Here is a 17,074-nt window from a genome sequence, read left to right as displayed (position 1 = left end):
TGCACAGAAAGACCTGCCACCTACTGGGGCCAGGGGGAGGGCACAAGACGGCTGTCATCCCAACATAACACGCCCCACCCTTCGGGGCATATGTTCTGGCACCAGGACTCGGAGGGGTGCAAACCTGGAACCTCGAGGTTTATATCTCATCGTTCTCCAGCTGAACAGCATGAGCCTCAAACCCATGTGGGGGGTTCTGGGACCCCAGTGTTTCCCCCGGAAGCTCTTCTGCTCCCTCCCCAGTGTCCCTGGCTTCTACCTGTTCTCCGAACTTCCCTCCAGGGCCTGGGGATTCTCTTTCAGCCTCTGCCTGTCCCCCAGCCTCCTGTACAGGCTCCAAGGACTCCCTTCTGGCCTCCACCTGTCCCCCAGCGTCTTCTCTGAGACCCAGGGCTTCGTGTGCTTCTTGTCTTGATGGGCTTTTAGCCAACAGAGGCTGCCCCCCTGCATCTTGTGGTTCCAGGGCCTCTGTGGGCTCTGCGTGCCTCGGGGCCTCCCCAGGGAAGTTGACAAGCTCTGCAGGGGTCATGAGCCCGTCCCCATTCAGATCTTGGGTCTCCAGCACCTCGTCCACGACCAGGATCACCTGTGGAAGGGTCTGTAGTGACCGGAGATGCTCCCAAGAGCCGTGCCCCTCCCTCCCTGCCATGCAAGTCTGGGGGCCTCTTTTTCCGGGGGCTTCACCAAAAGAGTCCTGATGAAGAAAACCAAAGCCCCAAGATGCTGGGTCTCCTCCGCAGGAGAAGGGCCCACAGCCAGCAGGGCTTACCGGGTTGGTGGTGGGAGAGCCAGCGGCTCCAGGGGCCAGAGCTGCTGTCAACATGGACAACAGCTCCAGGCCATCCAGCTGTCCACTCTGGTCATAGTCGTGGAGGGCAAAGAGGTAGAGGAGAACTGAGGAGGAGAGGCTGGATCAGAAGAGGCGCCGGGGGCAGGGGTCGGTCCCCGCTCTGGCTGCCCTGAGCCTCCCGGCCACGGCCCCTCACCCTGCTCCCGGCTCATGTGCTCCGGCTCCTCTTCCATCCTCTCGAGTCCTTTCAGGAAGCTCTGCAGAAGTCTGGCGGAAAAGGGGAAAATCAGCCCGTGAGAGGCCAGTCTGCAGCCCCAGGCCGGACCCTCAGGCCCCCAGCACAGCTGCTACTCACCGAAGCTGCTCCTGGCCTGGCTGAAAGGGGTTGGGCAGAGGCGGGAGCTGCACGTCAGGGTCCAGCCTGGAGGAGGGAGGGAAGGAGCAGCTTGGCAAGAGCCTCGCCGAGGGTCGGCCTCATGGCTGCTCATGGAGTTCCTCCCCGGACCCAAGGGAGCTGCTTTTCCACGTCCCCTCAAACCTCGTGGGGACAGGGCCCTTCTGGCGCCCTCAGAAGCAGAAACGTACTCCCCAGACTCTGCCTTTGCAGGTTCCAAACTCAGATGTTAAGTGAAAATCCCAACAAAACATGCAGGTACGTGGAGGCCAGAGGAGGCCACACGAGTCGACACAAGCTGGAGACCCAAGAATAGAGCCCAGGGGGAGGCAGGCCAAGCTGGACGGTGGCAGCTCTTAGACTGTGATGCTGGGAGCTGAGGGACAGGTCTCCGGCTGAGCCTGGTGGCACTGCCCAGTTTTATACACACCCAACTTGCTCCATGGCACAAAATGGACTCTTTTTCCCCCCAAGGGGAGGGCGTATGTACTGGTTTTAGAGTGTCAGTCTGCTCAGGGCCTCTCTGTTGGCCTGGAAAGCTCAAACTTTGCTCCCAGCTCTGGACAGGGATCCCTGTTTGCCCAAGTTAATCCAGACACGTGATGCCAAAGAGCTGGCAGGACCTGTCACAGCAACTCTGGTCACTGCTGCCAGCGCTTGCTGCTGTTCCTGTATCTGCCCCCTGATCCCCACCCAGCATATCCACTGTGTAGTACTGATACACAGAACCTCGAGAGATACTCAAATAAAATAGAAATGAGGAGTTCCCATTGTGGCGCAGTGGAAGTGAATCTGACCAGGAACCATGAGGGTGCGGGTTCGATCCCTGGCCTCGCTCAATGGATTAAGGATCCGGTGTCGCCATGAGCTGTGGTGTAGGTGGCAAACGTGGCTTGGATCTGGTGTTGCTGTGGCTGTGGCGTATGCCGGCAGCTGTAGCTCCAATTCAACCCCTAGCCTGGGAGCCTGCATATGCTGTGGGTGTGGCCCTAAAAAATGCAAAAATTAATTAATAAAACTCAATAGAAATGATATGCTAATGATCCGTATTTCTGTGGCGCTTCTACTCTAAGGTCTTGATAAGAGGACTGCAGCTCCTTCCCATGCCTCTAGCTTCACGCGTCACTGGAAAGGCGCGCCTGGGGTCTGAGTGAGGCCAGCAAACATGTACTGAATGCCACTTTGCACAGGGCACTCCAACAGGCACAGGACAGAGGCTGGGGTGGTGGGGATGATCCAGAAGTCAGGGGGCCTACGCCCTGAGAAGCCCACCACCCCTCCGATTCTCCAGAGACGCCCCCTGCTCCCAGCCCATGGCCCTGCCCTCTGCGTCCCGTTACCTGATGGTGCCATCCTTGGGGGCAGCCTGACCCAGAGGTAGCAGCAGCAGCACGAACATTCTCATTGTCAAAGGGAACATCCTTCCTGCAACTGAAGCAGGAACAGAGTTAGGGAATCAGAGGAAGGGGTATCTGCCGTGGGGATGGTGGGTCGGTGGGTTAGATGCCTCTCCCCTGCCTCCACCTGCTGCCCGGTGACGGGACTCATGTGCAAGGAGTCACACGCGGACATCAGCCACCCCCATGGAGCTCTGCTCGAGATAAATCTTCTTCCAGATCCAGCGTGTAAAGCCCATAAAGCAGGCAGGAGCCCCTTGCGCCCCACTCCCCTTGCCCTGCCAGCCCCCCAGGTGCTCGGAGAACTGGAGGTAAATGACTGACTGAGTTCATTCCATTCATTTTGCAGATGGAAACTAGTTCAGGGAGGTTAAGAAAAAGGCCAAGTTAGAAATTCAGAGTCACAGAAAGACCAAACCTTAAACAGAGAAGGAAAGCGATGGTTGGTTTGTATTTATTAAAAACTCATGGAAGAATAAATCAAAAGAGACTCAGACTCCTTGAAATAGGGCTACACTCGAGTAGGGCTTGAAAACACAACAAATCAGAGTCTATCCAACAGTGGTCCCAGGAATTGCTATTTACTAAATGCAGTTAGGAAAACCAGATCCTGATATAAAGAAAAAAACAAAACAGAAACCTGCCTTTAGACCTACACTGTATCTGTCCACTGGCAGCCTAATCACTTGATTGAAAATAGTCAAGCAGAGGATTGATAAAAAAATGAAGCTTTCTGATTAGTCCCAGGATTGAGTACATATTATGTGAGTTTCTTTCATTATATTTCTTTTTTTCTTTTTTTTTCATTTTTGGCTGCATCTGTGGCATGCAAAAGTTCCCAGACCAAGGATTGAACCTGCACCACTGCAGTAACCATAGCCACCACAGTGACGCCAGATCCTTAACCTGCTGAGCCACAAGGGAATACCTCATGTGAGTTTCTGCGGGAGCCGAGGCCATCTAGAGCTGAGGCCTGAGACCTCACACTCATCTCTAGGAAGACAAATCATCAGGTGCTTGATGGGCTAAAGCAGAGGATCAGGAATCCTGTGAAATGGTACCCTGCACTCTGGCTGGCAGTGAACTTTCCTGGAGAAAGGCACAGAGATTTCAGAAGATGCTCAAAGAGTTCCATGACCTTGACAAGGTTCAGAACCACTGCAAGGGAAGACATCAGCTTCCAAGAGATCCCTCCTACAGCCGCTGAGCATCTGGCCGATGGGCAAATACATGTGGGAACATGGCTGTGGCTGTGCCAAGTAGAGCTGCCTTGAGAAGGAAGCAGCAAAACATGACCGTCTATAAGTAGGTGAAGCTACCGAGAGTCAAACAAACGGTCTCCATTTTTCTATGCACACGTTGCTCCCAACAGATAGAGTGAGTCTACGCAGTTTGTTGGTGTGACCAGCTAGTACACAAGCCACAGCTGCCATAAGAGTGGTCATGAACTTTGGCTAGCAACACAGATCCTTGGGCTGTAGTTGCTGTAGCCAGGAGAGAAGAAAGTCTTGGACCCATCCAAGGGAGGCAGTTAGGAGAACTGAGCTCTCCATACCACTTGGAGACTCTCAGAGGTCCCATCACAGTGAACACACCTCAGTGAAAGGATGGACTAGAAAAATAGACAGACTTCCGTGTCTGCGAGTATGAGAACAAATGAAAGGTACCACAAAGCTGGATAAAAACAGACAGCACATAAAATACATCTTTTTAAATGTATTGAGTTGGCAAGAAAGTTAAGAACTAGCCAGAGTACAAAAGCACGAAGAAAACAGTAATCCCTGGGGGAAAAACAGTGCTTAAAGTCAACTTCTGCCTTGAGAGTATCTGCCAAACCAAACCAACCGAACTTGAAGTATCAGCTGAGTGGTTTGTGCAGGAGAGGAGAGCAGAGTGGAAGCCTGAGCCTGCCCTGTGTGAAGAGACCAAGAGGAGGTGACCTACAGAGAGCTGGGACTCAAACAGCTGTAATATAAAATGTAACTCACACGAATAAAAAGGAAAAACAGACTGTTTAAAAAATGCAATGAGTTAAGTCAAATAGATTAGACACCGATGATGTGAGAATAGTGAACTGGAAGAGAGATCTGCATAAATGATCCAGAATGTGGTTCACTGAGTCAAAGACAAAGAAATCAGAAAGTACGTGGAAAAACCTGAGACTATTAAACAGTGACAATTATGTTAATATATGGGGGAAAAGGGTGGACTGAGCTACATTATCAGACAACATTAAGATTAAGGTGAGGAGTTCCCGTCATGGCTCAGTGGCAATGAACCCAACTAGTATCCATGAGGATGCAGGTTCGATCCCTGGCCTCACTCAGTGGGTTAAGGATCTGGCGTTGCCATGAACTGTGGTGTGGGTCGCAAATGTGGCTCAGATCCTGTGTTGCTGTGGCTGTGGCATAGGTTACAGTGGCTATGGCTCTGATCTGACCCCCTAGCCTGGGAACTTCCCTTTGCCACGGGTGTGGCTCTGAAAAGACAAAAAAAAAAAAGATGTGAGGATGGTTGTTTGGGAAGAGAGTAGACACACCTATCAACTTTGTTAAATATGCATGTAAATTTTTAATAACCACTAAAAAAAAATAGAAATGGAAAGTTTGACCTCAAACCAGCAGAGAAAAAAGGGAATGGATTTTTTTTTTTTTTGGTGGGAGGAATGGAATTTTTAAAAAATCAATTCAAAGGAAGGCAGAGAAAGAGAAAAAAAACCTAAAAATTAATTAAATAATTCAAAAGGATGACAAACAGAAGCATAAAATAAGATGGTAAAAATATATGCAAGTATATCAGTAATCATAATTAACAGAAACTGTATAAACTCATCAGTTAAGAAATGGAGATTACTTAAAGGTATACAAAACAACATAAAGTTACGTGCAATTTTCAAGAGATTAACCTAAAAAGTAAAGACACAGGAAGACTGAAAGCAAAAGAGTGGAAGAAGGATATATAAAACAATACTAGAGAAAAGCAAGCTGGCAGAGCTTTCTTGACATTAAACTAAATAGACTTTAAGATGCAAAGTGTTATTGTAGGTAACAGAGTGTCGCTACAAATGCACAAAAGTTAAATCCTCTAGGAAAATATAATAATTCTGAACTTACATGTATCTAATAACACAGCCTGAAAATACCTAAAATAAAAACTGCCAGAACACTGTACATCCGTGAGAATGGCCAAAATCCAGAAGAGTGACAATACCAAATGCTGATAAAGATAGTAAGCAGGAGTTCCCGTCGTGGCACAGTGGTTAATGAATCCAACTAGGAACCATGAGGTTGCTGGTTCGATCCCTGCCCTTGCTCAGTGGGTTGACGATCCGGCGTTGCCGTGAGTTGTGGTGTAGTTCGAAGACGCGGCTCGGATCCAGAGTTGCTGTGGCTGTGGTGTAGGCCGGTGGCTACAGCTCCGATTAGACCCCTAGCCTAAAATGGGACGGTCACTTTGGAAGAGAGCTAGGTGATTTCACACCAAACTGAACATATTCCTTCCCTACAATCCAGCAATCACACTCGTTGGAATTTATTCAAAGGAGCTGAAAACGTATGTCCACACAAAAACACGCATGCAGATGTTTAGAGCAATTTACTCATAATTGCCAAAACTTGGAAGCAACCACGATACTCTTCCCGGGAAGGATTTGTTATTATGCAGGGCTAAGAAGGAAAGAACTATTCCGCCATGAAAAAACAAGGAGAAATCGTAAATGCATATTACCAAGGGAAAGAAGCCAATCAGGAAAGGCTACACACTGTGTAATTCTAATTACATGACATTATGGGAAAGGCAAAAGTACGGAGACAGTAAAAAGATCAGTGGTTGCCCAGGGGTAAAAGGGATGGACAGACAAAGCACAGAGGATTTCAGGGCAGTGAAAATACTCTGCATGATATTAGAATGAAAGAAACATGTCATGACACATTTGTTCAAACCCCACAGGATGTACGATACAAGAGTGAACTATGGGCTTGGGATGATTCTGATGTGTCAGTACAGGTTCATCAGGTCATCAGGTACCACTCTAGGGGGACATGTCGATAACAGACGAGGCTGTGCATGTGGGGGGCAGAAGCCAGATGAACCTAGTTTGCTGTGAACCTAAAACTGCTCTAAAACAAAGTCTGTGGAAAAATGGGCATAAACTCAATCAGAAAAATCTTATCTGCCACTGTGGTGGGAGAATTGAACAGATCTCTTACAGTACTTGAAAGATGAAGCAGACTGAAAATTAGTAAGAATGTAGATGATTGAATAAAACACGTACTAAGCCTGAGCTAGTGAAGAAATAGAGACCCCAACTTCAATCACTTCGCAAGTACATATTCTTCTCAACGCATGTACAATATTTATTTATAAAAACTGACAAGCACTGGGCCAAAGAATGTGACTCAGTGAATATTAATCAGTTTCATACTGTTAGATGACCAAAATGCAATTTCATTAGGAAGCAATAACAAAAATGACGTAAAAAAAGCTCATTTATATAAAAAACTTTAAAGACACACATATGACTCAAAGAAGAATATTGTCATGGAAATTGTTAAATACTTAGAATTGGATAATATTGGGAAACTATACATCAGAACAAGATGCATATATGCTCTTACTCATGTTTCTCTTCAAATCATATAAATCTTTCGCCTTTTACTAAAAACTTCCGAGAGGAGGAAAAAAAAAAGATATATAGCAAAAGCAGTATTACAGGGAAAATGGATTGACTTAAAAATTATATTAGAAGATAGGCTAAAAGTTAATGAATTAAGCTTCCAACTCAAGAAGCTAGTAAAAGGGAATACACTTAAACAAGTTAAAAGGAATGAAATTAAAGGTAGAAGAAATTTAAAATACAATAGAGTAATAAATCCAAACAATGTTGTTTCTTTAAAAGGACGAATGAACTAGACAAACTTCTGACAATTTTCATTAGCAACAAAGAGAAAAGGCACAAATAAATGACATTAGCAATGAAAATGGGAACATAACTACAAAAATAGGAATCTGTAAACTAGCAGATATAGCCATTTTCCTAGAAAAACATAACAGCAAAACTGACACCAAAAGAAACAGCAAATTTTATGGAGTTCCCTGGTAGCCTAGGGGTTAAGGATTAGGCGTTGTCACTGCTGTGGCTGGGTTTCAGTCCCTGGACTGGGAACTTCCGCATGCCACAGTCATGGCCAACGCCCCCCCCACACACACACACAATTCTCTCTCTCTTTTTTTTTTTTTGTTTTTTAGGGCTGTGCCCGTGGCATGTGGAAGGTGCCAGGCTAGGGGTCAAATCAGAGCTACAGCTGCTGGCCTAAGCCAGCCACAGCAATGTGGGATTTGAGCAACATCTGCCACCTACACCACAGCTCAGGGCAACGCTGGATCCCCTGACCCACTGAGTGAGGCCAGGGATGGAACCTGCATCCTCATGGATACTAGTCAGATGCATTTCTGCTGCACCACCAGGGGAATGCCCCACGATTCTCTTTATAATAGCAACAAAAAAGAATAAAATACTTAATAAATTTAGCAAAAGAAATGTGAAATATATTTGAAAAAAAGAAATAGCAAATTTTAATAGTCCTGTAAACCCTGAAGAAATTGAAGTCGTGAGTATTAACCTACATTGTTTGAGGAACTACAAACTCTTTCTAGAGCACAATCTGCAAATGTGTATTAACTGCCATACGACTGTGACCCAACAGTATCACCCTGGGGATTACATAAGGAAGAACACAAATGGAAAAGAAATTATAAAGACATTTATAGCCGTGCTATTGATATTAGTCAAAGAACTATAAAAAAAACCCTGCATGTGTAACATTTAGGCAATGGCTAAGTACTAAATCATAGTATGTGATAGAGCCACTTAATGTGATAGATTATTTCAAATTCATAAGTTTTAAAGGAAAAATGGAGAGATCTGAGTATATCAAAAGTTTAAAGTGCTGTATCATGAAAGACACCGTGAGTCACTTGCAAGAAGACAAGTGATAGAGGACTGGAGAGAATGAGGCTCAGAGCTGTCTGGGTGTTCAGTAGGGTGGAGACACAACTATCTCCATAGAAGCTCCATGGAGCCTGAGTGGAAAATCCAAGCACTGCAGAGTTATGTGTCTAACTGGTGAGGACTGAGAGAAGGCCCCGCACGCAGGGGGCTGGGGGATTAGGAAGCAGTGGCTTCGGGACGGTCTAGGTGAGTGGACAGGAGGGCCGCCTCGCCCAGTTCTTGGGATCCAGAGTGCTGCTGGTTTGAAGAGGGGGCGCTGAGGGCTCCAGGCCCTAAGGTGGAAGGAGGGGGACCAGCCGGCCTGAAGAGGCCCAAAGGAGAACGCCTGAAGGTGTGGATCCTGGGACTGGGTGCCACAGAAGACACCAGAGGAAGCCCCAGCAGAAGGCAGGACCTTTGGTGACAAAGACCAGGTAGGTGAGCCTCTGTAGGGAAGGCAAGTTTAAGTTTGAGGACAAGGACAAATGATTTCATTTCTTTAATATCTGTGGAGCACCTACGATACGTGAGTCACTATCTCCTATGTCAAAATGACATATCCTTTTTCCTTCTGACAGCCTGCAAATGTACAAGTAGGAAAAGATACATATGTTAAAACAATGATCAAGACAAAGTCAGAGACACACAGGCTCATTCAGCAGTAGGTGGCATAGCCCAAAGAGGCGGCGTCCTAACCTCAAGATACCTAAGTTCAAATCCAGGCTTTGCAACGCACTGTGACTTCTGTTTCGGAATCTCTGTAACGTGAGGCGGATGTGAGCACCTCTTGGGGTGTGGTGAGGGTTAGACGAGACCAGGCTCATAGAGCGCAGTGTCTGGTCACACAGTGAGGCATTTTCCTTCCAGAAGTTTTTCTGGACTGCTCTGCAGTGGCTTCACGCAAGCCACCGTCCTGGTCTCCCCACCTGGTTACGCTCGAATTGCTTCCTCCTCCGCATCTGTTTACGGCCAGGACCTCGGCCAACGAGAAGCACTGGAGTAATTTAAATCCCTCAGAGCTGTCAGAACCTATTCTCCAGGCGTAGTGGGTTATCATCACTAGGAGCTGCCTTTTAAAAGACAACATTTGGAAACTACAGAGAATAACTCTGGTGGTATCGGTTCAGGCATAAAGAGAAGCACCCATCAGATCCCACAAATCCAGTCACTCAGCCAGGCCAACTGTGCTGGTTCGAAAAACATACCTACCGATTCTTTTTTGTGGGAAATAGCTAGAGTCGAATCCACCTTTCCTCTGGACTGCCACGGTCACAGCAATACTACAGCAATGCCAGATCTGAGCTGCATCCACGACCTGCGCTGCAGCTTGCGGCAATGCCAGATCCTTAACCCACTGAGCAGGGGCAGGGATTGAACCCACATCCTCACAGACACTATGTCAGGTGCCTTGCTTCTTTTTTTTTTTTCAGGGCTGCTACCGAGACATATGAAGTTTCCCGGGCTAGGGGTCGAATCAGACCTGTAGCTGCTGGCTTACACCAGAGCCACAGCAACGCCAGATCCAAGCAGTGTCTGTGACCTACACCATAGCTCATGGCAACGCCGGATCCTTACCTCACTGAGCGAAGCCAGGGATCGAACCTGCGTCCTCATAGATGCTAATCAGACTCATTTCCGCTGAGCCACAATGAAAACCCCACTATGTCAGGTTCTTAACCCACTGAGCCACAATGGGAACTCCCAGTGACTCAGTTTTAAAAGAGGGGAAATGAGCCCGTGTGACCTCAAAGTCTGGGTCATAGTAGGTGACACGGTTTATGCTTGGTTCTGGTTCCCCCATCCCAGTTTTTTTTTGGCTGCACCAATGGCATATGGAAGTTCCTGCGCCAGGAATCAAACCTGGGCCACAGAAGCTGCAGGACAACATTGGGCCCTTAACCCACTGCACCACAAGGGAACTCCATCCTCCCTTCTCCTGACATGCAGACATGCTTCTCTGGAGCCCTGGAGGACGTCTGCCACGCTGGAAAGACCAAGTGGAGAAAGCGCCTAGGGACAGGGGTGCTGGAGGAGCCCCGAATGTCCTAGCCTCCAGCTGCTCACTTCCAGGCCCAAGGACCAGACAGGTGGGAGAGCAATCCTGCAGGCGATTCCCAGCCCCAGGCTTCAGGCTGCCCGAGCCAACACTGATGGAGCAGAACCGAGCTCTAATTAAGAAGATAATAAATTACTCCTTGCACAAACTAATACAGTGGTCTCTTGTTCCTGCCTCTGCCACCGTCTTGATTTAAAGAAAACCCTCCATACCCACATCGGAGTAATCTTCTTTTGCTGGAACTCCACTGCTCCAAAACCTTCAATGGCTCCCTATTTCTGTTACAGCCCAGCATCTTCACCTGGGCATTCTACAATCAGATATCAAGTTACCATTTTATTTTATTTTATTCATTTTTTTTGTCTTTTGTCTTTTTAGGGCCTCGCCCATGGCATAAGAAAGTGCCCAGGCCAGGGGTCGAATCGGAGCTGTGGCTGCCGGCCTACACCACAGCCACAGCAACACCAGATCTAAGCCATGTCTTTGACCGACACCACAGCTCACAGCAACACCGGATCCTTAACCCACTGAGCAAGAGCAGGGATCGAACCCACAACCTCATGGTTCCTAGTCAGATTCCTTAACCACGGAGCCACGACAGGAACTCCACCTCTACTCTTTAAAGTCAGGCTAAGGCACCTCAAGTGACGTGTAATGTGGCTGGTATAATGTGATTTCTTCACACTTACACATTTCTAACTATTTACAAATCCTTTGTAAGCAACAGAAATAAAGCTGTTACTGAACCCCTGCCTGTCAAATAAAAATGTTCCTAATCATTTTCTATAACTACGATTGCATAAGCATAATTTACCCTAATGACGACACAAATGCCACCACAACGGTTAGAACTGTCATATGATTCAATAGTTATTCACATCTCACAAACACACACATCCCCCCAACACACACACACATTCACACACTCTGACCCTCCAGCCTCCGATTTCTTCAAGCCTTTGCACCAGTGCATGGGAGGAGAGCCTGGCCTTAGATTTAGACCTCTCACAAATCTGCCTTCGCACAGTGCCAATGACGGCATGGCGTTCTCAGCAGGTGTCATTGTCTCTGAGCCCTGGGACCTTCACTTTAAAAAAATGCGGACTGCGTATCCACCCCATAGAGGATGCAATGGAAACATGTAGGCTGAGTGACCAGCAGTGAGCAGATGCTCCCTGAGTATTTCACAGACTCTAGGATGGGGCAGGGGCCTTTTCTTTTTCTTAACTCGCATCCAGGGCAAAAACTGCTTGTGTCAGCGGTCAGCAGCCTCTACTGGACTTTCCAGGACAGGAACCTAGCGCCCCACAGGGCATCCACTCCATTTCTGGCTCTTTCTGTCTGAGGTTATTTTGAACTCAATCCTCTCCCTTCACTTACCCCTCCCGTGCCCCCTGGGACTTCCAGCACACACCCTCCCCGCAAGAGAAAAGGCAGGGGCTAGACGGCCAAATGGGTCCCACACTGCGCGCTGGGCTTCCCCTGCCACTTCCAGCTGGGTGATAACCTCGGCCGCTCCCGGTCCCCCTCTCCTTCCTCTGTCAAACGAGGACGAAACTCCTGCCAACCCCTGCCCCCAATCCCCGACTCAGCAACGAATGAGACACCCGAGAGAGAAGCGCTTCGGGGAATTGCGAAGCCCCCTCATCAGAGCGAAGGAGCCCGGGCCTCGCGTTCCAGGCCCTCCCTCTCCCTGCGCTCAGGGGTTCGCTCCTCGGAGACGGGGAGAGGCGCCCGGAGGCGAGCGCTAGCGCTGCGAGCCGCAGGGGATGCGGAGGGACTGCGCCTTCAGCATCCGACCCAGAGGCCAGGAGGCCGCCCGCCGTCCCGCCCGGCGATGCGCCGCATCCCCGGCGGCCCGTGGCGGCGTCCCTGGCCCCAGCCTGCCTGGCCGGGGGCGCCCTCCGGGGCCGGACCCGTACCCACCTGCGGCGGCGCGGCGCGGGCCGGGATCCCGCTCGGTCGTCGCTCGAGGCTGTGCGCCGCCGCCGCCGTCGCCGCGCCTCGGCTCCCGCCGCCCAGCCCTCCCCCGGGGCGCTCCACGTGGCCGCTCCACGTCGCCCTCCCGGCTGCGGCCGCCGCCCTGGCCCGGGCAGAGTCCGGAGCGCAGCGCCGCGGGCAGGGCCCCCGCCCCGCCCGGCCGGCCCTTCCCACAGACCCCGGCCCACTGCGGTCCACACCTGGCGAGTGCACGCGTGTGCGTGTGTGAACTGCAGAGACAGGCAGAGACAGAGGAGGAGGCTGGTGGGGATGAGAAGCACGTTTAACTGGGGGCGACACTGCCTGCTGTGACTTACTGCTAGCGGCTGTGATGGTGACTGCCGTCTGCGGCTGTGTGGATAAGGGACTTGTGACGCCGTAGGGGCTGTTTGGGGGGCTGGGTATCCAGCATGACAGTACTTGAGAGAGTATGGCCCATTCGGGACTCACTGACCAGGTGTGTGACGGTACAGCAGAGTAGTGGTGTGTGTCAGGGTATCTGGGTGAACCCTTCCTGAGTTGTTTGTGCTGCTCAAGTGATCCCTGTGACTGGTGGTTTCCAGTGAAGGTATCAGTGTGTGATTGTCACTGCGACTGCCCATCACTGAGAAGTGGCTGCGTATGAGACAGGGGGGTGGGGGAGGGGAGGCCTGGGCAAAGTATCATCTTCAGGGTGATGGTGGCACCTGTTGGCCAGCACAGTGCTGCAGGGTGTAGCTCTAGCTGTGTGGTCAGAATGCAGTGTCGCCTGCTTGTCTCACAGTGGCCAGTTCCTCCCCCTAAGCTTCAGTCTACATCCTCATCCACTGGCTCAAGGACTTAGCTCTTTGGATGAAATAACTTCTAATCTCTCTGGAATCGTCAACGTCTCCCTCCCCATCAGCTCCTTCCCATCAGCAACCATCACAACAACAAATTCACTCTCATCAAGGTCACCTTGTCCTCCTTCCGGTGGTGGACAGGTGGACACTGCTGGACACGACCTCCTCGGATCATGGTATCACTGGTTTCGGCAACACCATTCCTCTCTCCCTAATCATTTCTACTTAATTTATGCATCAGAGTCCCTCTGAACTCTCTCCCACTCCCCAGCTGCTCATTGGTTCATGGAGCTTCCATCACTCTCTCTTACAGGTTGAAGCGTGTCACTCAAAAATTCATATGTTGAGGTCTTAAATGCCAATACCAGAGAATGTGACTTTATTTGGAAATTGGGTAGTTGCAAATATAATTAGTGAAGATGCGGTCATTCTGGAATAGAATGGGCCCCTGATCCAACATGACTCGTGTCTACATAGAAAGGGGAAATTGGGACACAGACATACGCACACACATTCGCACAGGGAGAAGAGCATGTGAAGATGCAGGCAGAGATCGGGGGAAGCTTCTACATGCCAAGGAATGCTGACGATTTCCAGCAAACCACCAGCAGCCAGAAGAGAGGCCTTGAACAGATTCTTCCCCATTGCTTTCAGAAGGAACCAATCCTGCTCACACCTTGACCTTGGACTTCTAGTTTCCAGAACTGTGAGACAATAAATTTCTGTTGTTCAAGACAACCAGTTTGTAGCACTTTGTTATAGCAATCCTGCAGCTAATACCTCGTCTAAATACTGGTAACTACCATATCTCAAATTCCAATCTCTGGCGTTCCTGTTGTGGCTCAGTGGTAATGAACCTGACTAGCATCCATGAGGATGGGGGTTTGATCCCTGGCCTTGCTCAGTGGGTTAAGGATCCAGCATTTCCGTGAGCTGTGGTATAGGCCCACAGGTACAGCTCTGATTCGACCCCTGGCCTGAGAACTTCCATATGCCATGGGTATAGCCCTAAGAAGACAAAAAAAAAACAACAAAAAAAAAAACCCCAATCTCTGGGCCTCGGACCACTTCACGAACTGAAGAGCCTACTGATGTGCTAGATCTTAATTTTTAAAGGTGACTGAATGACAACACAGCGAGGTCAATGCCACTGGAAGAAAAGTTTAATGTTCCAGTTCCCTTGGAAAGAAGAGGCACAGCTCACCGCAGGACCACAGAGGGTGGCATCAGTATAGGGCAAAAGGCAGGAAGGGAGAAGGAGAAGGCAAAGTCGCAGTCTTTATCAAGCTAGAAAAGCAAGCCGGGGTAGCGAAACAGTTCAGGGCTGGCTAGTGTGAATAACTTCAGAGGGCTTTGGGAAATAGGTACTGTCCTTAGTTGTCTGGTCCCTGCCCTGGGTTGATTTAGGACAGGGGAAATACTGGTTTGGTGTGTGAAAGGTGGATAAAGGAAGTGGTTCAGAGTATGGCCTCTGGATTACAGGGGAGATGTGAACAATGATAGCTCTTAGTTTAGTCTGGTGATTAATGGATGCCAAATAGACAAATTCAGAATCAAAGACAATACAATTAGAATACCTACCAGCACCCCAGCCTCTATGTGTCAGAGTCAGAATGCATCATCTTCCTCCTCAAAACCTCCTCTCCCCACCCCCCGTTCCCGTATCCCAGGGTTAAGCACCATTATGCATCCTTGAACCTGTGCTGTCGGAAACCTGGGGGTCACTCGTCATTCCTCCTTCTTCCCCCACCTCCAACATACTCCCAAGTTCTATCAATTCTGCCTCCTGTCTTCACTCCTTTCCTGAGCTGCCCTCAGTCCAAGCGGTCACGGTCTCCGCCTTAGTTCTATTAACAGCCTCCTAATTGGCCTACTTCCATTCTCATCCTCCTCCAATCCATTCTCCGAGTAGCCTGAATGATTCCTCTAAAACGTAACTCTGATCATGTCACCCACTCCTTCACAGAATTCTTGGATAGCTTTCCTCCACGTTTAGGATAAATTCTAACATCCTTTATGCGGCTGCCCACGACCTGGTTCTTGACCACCTCATATGCCCTAGAAACACCAAATTTCTTTCTCTCACATCCAGGATTTGGTTGTGCTGTTCCCTCTCATGGAACAGCTATGCTCTCCCTTCCTCCACCTTGCTGTGGAAACTCCTAGGGATATTTTTGATTTCATCTTAAATGTCTTGTCATTTAACATCTGGAAAAACTTTCTCAGGAGTTCCTGTTGTAGCTCAGTGGGTTATGAACCTGTCTAGTATCCATGAAGATGTGGGTTCAATCCCTGACCTTGCTCAGTGGGTTAAGGATCCCGCATTGCCATGGGCTTCAGTGAAGGTTGCAGACAAGGCTTGGATCTGGTGTTGCTGTGGCTGTGGCCAGCAGCTGCAGCTCCAAATCAACCCCCTGGCCCTGTGAACTTCCATATGCTGCAGGTATGGCCCTAAAAAGAAAAAAAGAAAAAAAAAAAAAAAGGTGTGATCCTGTAGTGGTTAGCACCCTGCATTGTGGAAAAGCTTCTACTGATCCATGAGGCCTGGTCACACTCCCCAGGGCTCTCAGTGCAGCTAGTACTTCCTTTAGCATCATGCTCTATTCCAGGGGTTCAACCCTGATTACACATTTGAGTTTTCCAGAGAGTTTGTGGTTTTTGTTTTTGTTTTTTTGTCTTTTTGTCTTTGTTTAGGGCCACACCTGCGGCATATGGAAGTTCCCAAGCTAGGGGTCTAATCGGAGCTGTAGCTGCTGGCCACAGCCACAGCCATGCCAGATCCCAGCCAGGTCTGCGACCTACACCACAGCTCACAGCAACGCTGGATCCTTAACCCACTGAGCAAGGCCAGGGATCCAACGCGCAACCTCAAGATTCCTAGTCGGATTGATTTCCCTGCACCATGATGGGAACTCCCCAGAGAGCTTTTAAATGATATTAATAGCCAGGTGCCTCTCCAGACCAACTATGTGGTGGGGGGAGGTGCAGGGTGGCTGGGCACTCGTAGTTTTAAAAACTCACAGACATTCCAATCTTGAATCAAGGTTGAGAGCCACTGCTCTAGTAGGTTACTTACCTGTTTCCATATCCCAGTGAAGACAGGAACAGCATCCCAAGTGCCTGGTACAGAGTGGCTGATGAGCAAGTATCTGTTGTACTCGTGACAGGGATCCTAGGAGCCATCCTGGAGTGACACTCTAAGAGTGACTTTAACCTATGTGTGTGTGACTCTGTGCGTAATGCTTCTCACTCAGTAGCTGAAACCTACTGAGTATCACACAGTACGTGTCACAGTGTGAATGATTGTGTCCAGTGCGTGAGGACCACTGTGAGTGGCTGAACACTGTGGGCCTGGAGGGGCGTCACTGTGTGAGTGGCTGTGTCCTGTGTGTGACCGAGGGGCTGGGGGCCTCTGGCCAGGCTGCCTGACTCTCCGCGCCGGGGCGGGGTTGGAGGAAAGAGGGGGCTGCTGCCCCTCACCAAGATGGCGGCTGTGGGGGAGCCCGCTGGGCCCTACGAGAGGCTGCAGCGCCGGCGACCTCGACGCGGAAGCCGGAGGCGCAAAGGCACGAGACCCCGGCCGCAGGGTGAGAAGCCGCTCGCAAGTCACTACGATCTGCCCCGCGTAGGGGGCACCGCCGTGACGC

The 17,074-nt window shown here is 49.6% G+C and overlaps 1 protein-coding gene and 1 pseudogene across 2 annotated transcripts; one reads left to right on the top strand and one right to left on the bottom strand.

Annotated features, from left to right (window-relative positions):
* Positions 1–117: 117 nt before the first annotated feature.
* CGREF1 (cell growth regulator with EF-hand domain 1) lies at positions 118–16,991 on the bottom strand. Of its 2 annotated transcripts, none has more exons than XM_047782436.1 (6): positions 16,504–16,991; positions 2,525–2,615; positions 1,146–1,211; positions 987–1,057; positions 770–894; positions 118–586 (listed from the first exon to the last, which is right to left on the bottom strand). In XM_047782436.1, exons 1-6 carry the CDS (start codon positions 16,511–16,513, stop codon positions 140–142), a joined length of 810 nt encoding a protein of 269 aa, XP_047638392.1. In that variant the 5' UTR covers positions 16,514–16,991; the 3' UTR covers positions 118–139. The 2 variants fall into 2 exon arrangements, with proteins under 2 accessions (XP_047638392.1, XP_047638393.1); XM_047782437.1 differs by lacking the exon at positions 16,504–16,991 and adding an exon at positions 12,553–12,634.
* LOC125128572 (uncharacterized) lies at positions 7,195–7,283 on the top strand (annotated as a pseudogene).
* Positions 16,992–17,074: the final 83 nt, after the last annotated feature.

This window comes from Phacochoerus africanus, chromosome 5 (assembly GCF_016906955.1).
Source record: "Phacochoerus africanus isolate WHEZ1 chromosome 5, ROS_Pafr_v1, whole genome shotgun sequence".
In the NCBI taxonomy this organism is placed as follows: Eukaryota; Metazoa; Chordata; class Mammalia; order Artiodactyla; family Suidae; genus Phacochoerus; species Phacochoerus africanus.
Note: the sequence above shows the minus strand (reverse complement) of the source record. Positions and strands in the feature narration are given on the sequence as shown.

Bases quoted from the DNA above. Each gene is read 5' to 3' on its own strand.
- CGREF1 (XM_047782436.1), bottom strand. The intron at 1,212-2,524 runs GTAACGGGACGC...TCCCTCCTCCAG, and splicing joins CCCAAGGATGGCACCATCAG to GCTGGACCCTGACGTGCAGC. The intron at 587-769 runs GTAAGCCCTGCT...ACCCTTCCACAG, and splicing joins GCTCTCCCACCACCAACCCG to GTGATCCTGGTCGTGGACGA.